Source organism: Vigna radiata, chromosome 10, assembly GCF_000741045.1.
Source record: "Vigna radiata var. radiata cultivar VC1973A chromosome 10, Vradiata_ver6, whole genome shotgun sequence".
Taxonomy (NCBI): domain Eukaryota; kingdom Viridiplantae; phylum Streptophyta; class Magnoliopsida; order Fabales; family Fabaceae; genus Vigna; species Vigna radiata.
This window is the reverse complement of record NC_028360.1, coordinates 20108030-20114759: the sequence shown is the minus strand read 5'-3', so window position 1 is coordinate 20114759 and position 6730 is coordinate 20108030. Positions and strand designations below refer to the sequence as shown.

The 6730-nt window shown below is 28.2% G+C and overlaps 1 protein-coding gene across 1 annotated transcript; it reads left to right on the top strand.

Moving 5' to 3' along the window:
* Positions 1-2543: 2543 nt before the first annotated feature.
* On the top strand, positions 2544-4186 carry LOC106775491 (soyasaponin III rhamnosyltransferase-like). Its single transcript, XM_014662620.2, has one exon. The coding sequence runs from the start codon at positions 2646-2648 to the stop codon at positions 4074-4076; it is 1431 nt and encodes a 476-aa protein (XP_014518106.1). The 5' UTR covers positions 2544-2645; the 3' UTR covers positions 4077-4186.
* Positions 4187-6730: the final 2544 nt, after the last annotated feature.

Here is a 6730-nt window from a genome sequence, read left to right as displayed (position 1 = left end):
CGTCAAATATAAGGACTTTTGTTTGCTTTGGGTATTTAAGTATGCGTAGAAATGAAAGAGAAGGGATGCATGGAAGTTTACATAATAATAATAAAAAATATTATTATTATTTATTATCTTTTAAAAATTAATTAATTATATTTCATTTTAAATTAATTTTAATTAATTATATATTATTTTATATTAATTTTAACTATCAGATAAATTAATTACATCTTGATGTATTAAAATATTTTTTATTCAATAATCACATTATTTACAAATTTTACTTATAAATCTTTTCACTTTTATTCTAATTTCTTTAAAAAAAAATAATATTATTTTTCTCTTTCTATTTTTTCCAATTCATACGTTCATTCACCTTAAATCTATTAATTCAAGCCAAAGCTTCAAAATAACTTTTTTATACGATCATTTTGATATTAGAAGAGATTATTGATTAAAACAAAATACATTCAATTCATTTTTACAATCACGAATTTTGATAAAAATAGTCATTTTATTTTATCAAATTTTAAGAAAATATTAACTATTACTTTTTGTAAATTTTAAGATGTTTAAACTTATTTTAAAGATATAAAAAATAGATTTTTTTTTTCCTATTTGGCAACAAATAATGATGCAATATTTCCTCAATACAACCAAACACAATTTTTGTGTATGAGAATTACTTAAGAGATCACTTATAAATTATAATATTTTTAAGAATAATATACATTTGACATATCTTTTATAATTGAAAAATAAAAAGTAATATATGTTTCAGTTTGTGAAGTTGAAGTCAATTATTTTTCTTACTTTGTTTGTTCTATTCCAAATTGTTCTTCTTTTACTTCATTCTTATTATCGTCAAATTTAAAAGTTATATGTAAAAGACGCTCAAATATCAAAATAAATAAAAATTTAAAAGTTTTAACTATAAATATATATTAAACGATACTAACTTATCATAATACCTTATTTATAAATTTTAAAATAAATTTAAATTAATTTTATTATAATTACAGTCTAACTAATAATAATTATACTTAAAATTAATATAATTATCCTTAATTTTAATTATAGTTTAAAACTTTGTATTCCTTTTTTTCACTACCAGTTTTTTAAACTTTTCAAACTGATGAAATGGTCCGAACTTTAAATTGACCTAGAGATGTGTGAAAGGATATGAATTAAACGTATAAATGTGTCATTTTTAAAACTCTGCCGGAGCCGTGAAGGACTGGGATGAGTTTATATTTAAAAATGACTTGAAAAGAAAATCTGTCTACCAGATCAATCTCACTATGTGTCGGTGCACATTTTCCAAGCTTGAGTTTAGAAAGCCATTAATGAAATATTAGTCAAAGGAAATAAAATAATTTAATATTTGCTCGTGAGGTACGTGATAATTTGTAGTTGATTATTTTAAATATTTTTTTAAATGTAAATTTAAATAAACTAATAAATTAATAACATGTGTTTCATTATAAAAAATTGTAAAAAATATTATTAAAATATTATATCTTATATATTAGGAAAAACTTTTTTTAACAGTAGCTTTTTAACTTTTTTTACAGTGATAGCTTGTAATTGGTTCGTTTTAAATATTTTTTAAACATAAATTTAAATAGACCAATAAAATGATGACACGTGTCCTATTGTAAAAGAAGTTGTCAAAAAGTGTTGTCAAAATATCATTGTCTTATATATTAAGAGATGTCATCATAAGCATAAGAAGATCATCACCAAGAGACTTACCGGTGTGCTTTGTCCTTACTCGCACACTTTCCGGGAATACTTTTCGGAAGGTCACTCATCCCAGAATTTTTCTAGGCTGAGCACGCTTAACCATGAAGTTCTTATGAGTTAGGCTTCCGAAAAGTAAATGCATTTTGGTGATATAGGTAGCCAAATCAATTCCTTTAAGTTATCCTTCAACTGTATAGTCACATACCTATACAGTCTCCAGATCCCTCTCATTCCAGTGTATGTTCGATTCGTCCATGTGTCCCTTCCACTGGAAGCCTGCCAGGAGCCGCTCCTTGTCTGTGTCCCTGCACCATGCCTCTTGTATCGACGATCAATCCCCGTCCTCGTCAGTACCGGGTGTCACATTCAACCCCTTAATCTGCATCATAAGAGTCTTTTGGTGTTAAATTTCACTTCAATCTAATAAGGTGTAAGGTGTATTCGTTTTAGAAAATAATTTGGAAGAGAGTAAAGAATTTTATAGAATTTAAAGATAAATTAATTGTTATTTATTAAAAATAATTTAGAGATAAATTTAAATAAATTTAAAAATAAAATTTGTAAGAATTAATAATATAATAAATAAAAAAATTATTTAATACATAAAAATTAAAAATTATCAAAACGTTAATAATTATAAAAGTAATATAAAATAATAATCATTAATATTATATATAATTGTAAAAATTTATAGAAGAAAAAAAAGTTAAAAATTAATTTAAAAAAAGTAAAATAATAAAGTTGAATATTAAATTGAAGTCATCTTTTCACTTAAACATGAAAAAATTTCATTTTGAAATTATTTTTTTATTCACATATATTTATCACCATGCACATTCATCTGTGTATTTATAGACTGTTAACACCCACCAAAACTCCAAGCCAAGCCAAAACAACCACAAACACAAACACTCATGAATTCTCTCCCTCTAGTTTCTTCCTCTAATGACAGAGTGCACAAGCCTCTGCACATTGCAATGCTCCCATGGCTGGCAGCAGGTCACGTAATTCCTTATACGGAGCTCGCAAAGATTTTCGCTCAAAAGGGTCACTTCGTCACCTTCATAAGCACTCCCAAAAACATCGATCGCATGCCCAAAATCCCTCAATCCTTACAATCATTCATTAAATTGGTGAGGTTACCCTTACCACACACAGAGCATCTCCCAGAAGGTGCAGAGAGTACCATGGACGTTCCCAAATCAAAGAGGTGTCACCTCAAGTTAGCTTATGATGGTCTCCAAGATGCTGTGTTCGAGTTGCTCAAAACTTCAAGGCCCGATTGGGTTTTCTACGATTTTGCAACTGATTGGTTACCCGCAATAGCCAAGAGCCTCAGCATTCCCTGTGCACATTGCAACATAACCCCGGCATGGAACAAAGTGTTCTATGATCCACCCAAGGAAGTACGCAACTCAAGTAATTTCTCTATTCACGATATGTGTAAACCTACCTGGCTTCCTTTCCAAACAAGCCTTCATCTCAGGCCTTACGAAATAATAAGAGCAATGGACTCTCGCAAAGACGTTGACACAGGTCGTACTGCTTCTTTCGATCTCGGAAAGGCGTATTCCAGCTGTGACATGTTTCTTCTGAGGACATGCAGAGAACTGGAAGGAGAATGGTTGGATTATCTCGCTGGCAGGTACAACATGCCCGTGATTCCGTTGGGTTTGGTTCCACCATCCATACAGATAAAGGATGTTGAAGAGGAAGACAGAAACCCCGACTGGGTCAAAATAAAGGAGTGGTTGGACTCGAAAGAGTCCTCATCCGTGGTGTATATAGCTTTCGGGAGCGAGTTGGACCTGAGTCAGGAAGACCTGACTGAGTTGGCTCGTGGCATTGAGTTTTCAAAGTTGCCTTTCTTTTGGGCTTTGAGGAAGGCGAAAGGGGATTCAGTTGAGTTGCCAGAGGGGTTTGAGGAGAGAACAAAGGATCGTGGGTTTGTTTGGAAGACTTGGGCACCCCAGACTAAGATCTTAGGCCATGCAGCTATTGGGGGGTGCATTGCTCACTGCGGCATCAACTCTATCGTTGAAATGCTTAATTTTGGGCATGTTCTTGTGACTCTTCCGTATTTGCTAGACCAAGCGCTGTTTTCAAGGGCGGTGGAAGAAAAGAAAGTGGGAATTGAGGTAGCGAGGAGCAAGGAAGATGGGTCCTTTACGAGGGAGTCTGTGGCTAAGGCATTGAGGTTTGCAATGGTGGATGAAGAAGGGAGCAGTTACAGAAATAACGCCAAACAGATGGGAAAGCTTTTCAGTTCAACATATATTCACAATCAGTACATCGACGATTGCATTCTTGCACTTCAGAACTACAAAGCTCCTTCCAACACTTAGTCACCATCTCTACTCTGCTTTTCTCTTTTTACTTCTGCAAATGCTTTAACTTTTCACATTCAGTACTATTTCGTTTCTGGATAATGATAGTTTGAGAACATTTTTGAGAATTTTTTGAGAACGATGGTCTATTAGAATTTATGTTTAAAAAATATTTAAAACAGATTAATCACAAACTATATATAATGTATTGTCAAAAAAATTATAAAAAAAATTGTTGTTAAAAGAAGTTTTTCTTCGTTTCTCTGCGTTTCTCTTTTAGCTCTGCAAATGCTTTAACTTCTATAAATGTTGTGTTTCTGTCATGGGACAGTGATTGTATGTCTCCTAGGTTGTGTTTCCAAATATTTATTTTGTTTAGCAGTTGGAAAGTTACATGCTCCCATCAAACTCAACAATTAATATATATATATATATATATATATATATATATATATATATATATATATATTATTTTATTTTTCTATAAATTGTTGATTTATTTTCCCCAATTTCCCAGGGCACGAATATTTTAATTAGCGAAGCCTCCGTAGACTTTAAGATTTTGAAGTTTTAAATTGGTTAGTTAGATTCGAGACTGAAGATACCAAAAGTGTTGTATTTAAAGTAAAATAAACAAACAAACAAATCTTGGAAGGCTTAAAAAATAGTTCAAGAATCAAATTGCTTCATATAAAAGGTTAATGGAAAAAATATATATTTTCTTGTATTATTTTTGTGTGCATTTCATGTTACAGTGTGTAATTAATATTTATTACTTAGATCCACACTAGATTTGATTGTTTATTGGATTTTAATTAAAAATAGTTTTGGTGGTTTCCAGGTCTATCCTGTGTAATATCTGAGTTGTGTAATTAACATATATATAATTTTTTTAAAACGATATAAAATAGAGACAACGAATTACTTTTTTCAAAAATAATTGTTCTTTCTTACACGGACTTCTCTTGTTTTGCATAAATATTATATACATGATATTTTTTATTTTAATCTTTAAAAATTTATTCCATTATATGAAAAAAAAAATCCATATTATTAGATTCTACATCAACCTTCTTAGTTTTTATTGTAAACAAACAAGTCTTATTCTATGTATACATTAGAAGTCTTTGTATGATTTCACGTTATTAAGAATTCTAAAAACAACAAAAATATGAGACTATGACGATCTTACTAATTAAGAATTGATAACTTCTGACACAAAGTGGACATGAAATGTTTTCATTATCCATCCAAGAGTTAATGTATACAGAAAAATTCATGAACACACACTCCAAATGGTTGAATGAAGTCTCCATTCATAAACTCTTCTAAGCAAATACAACAATAAGACTGAGGTTTCTTCCTTTGATCCTCACGAAAGCTACCAAGAGGCAAGGTTATCATGACTTTCTTAGTAATACAAACTTTGATTTCCGAAAACTTCATTCTTATTTCAGGAGTCTCAATGTCTCTAATTTCTTCATCATCATCAACATCTAATATAAACATTTCTCTTAATGACAAAAGAACGATAACAATATATAATACGAGATAAGAAATCCTACTATGCAACTCAACACCTGTGTTCGAGATACAGTACATCACATAACATGGAGACTAAAGCATAGCAAGACATGAATGATGTCAACAAACGAGACACTACCAACCCTAGAATAAAAATCATAATACAAGAATATGTATGTTAAAAATAAAGAAAAAATAACTAAAAATACTAATTAAGAAATTTATTCACTTTTGATTCATTTATATAAGTTTAATTAAGTTTTCGATTATTTTATACATCTTTATCTTTATTTATTGTGTTTTCTTTATCTACTTATTAACTTCTTTATATTTTATGGTTATATTATATCATGTAAATTTGGATTTGAGCATTCCATTTCAAAGAAAATAAACGAAAAAATAATTATCCATTTCTTAATCGTTAACTATATATATAATCTTTTATTATCTATTATTTTACCTCTTCAAATTTTTTATGACTGCTTATCTATTTATCAAAATATCTATAAAAAAAATCTACAAAAATATAAAATAGAATATTTAAGATATGATGCATCATCTTTAAAATGACTTTATTATTTTTTTATATTTTATAATAATTATGTTATTAGTATTTTATTCATATACGATAATAGTATATATTAAATATAGAAGCATTAACCCTCTTTTAATATAAAAAATATAGCTAAAATAAAATACTAACATAATAAATAAAATAAAATAATTTTAAAAATAGATATTTCAAAAATATTTTATTTTATTTTATTTTGAAACATTACATATTTTTTTGTTAGGATTTGATAATCATTTTTCTTTTAATTAATTTTTAACTTTAATTTATATTTTTAAAAATTGTTTTACATCAAACTATTCTTAAAAATTGTTTTAAACATAAATTAAAATTTTTATTTTATTTATAAATCGGTCAAATCAATTATTATTTGTGAACTTTATTTTTTCTTTCATTTTTCCTATTCTCTTTAATAGGAAGAAACCATTTGTTAATTAGCTTTTGCTTGAATTTTGGCTACCAAGTTTGCATCAATTGGCCTTCATATAGTCTCGAGAAAGGGAAAATGATTTTTTAAAAAAAATTAATTGATATATATATATATATATATATATATATATATATATATATATATATA

Coding starts and splice junctions, on each gene's coding strand:
- LOC106775491 (XM_014662620.2), top strand. CDS start 2,646: ATGAATTCTCTCCCTCTAGTTTCTTCCTCTAATGACAGAGTGCACAAG.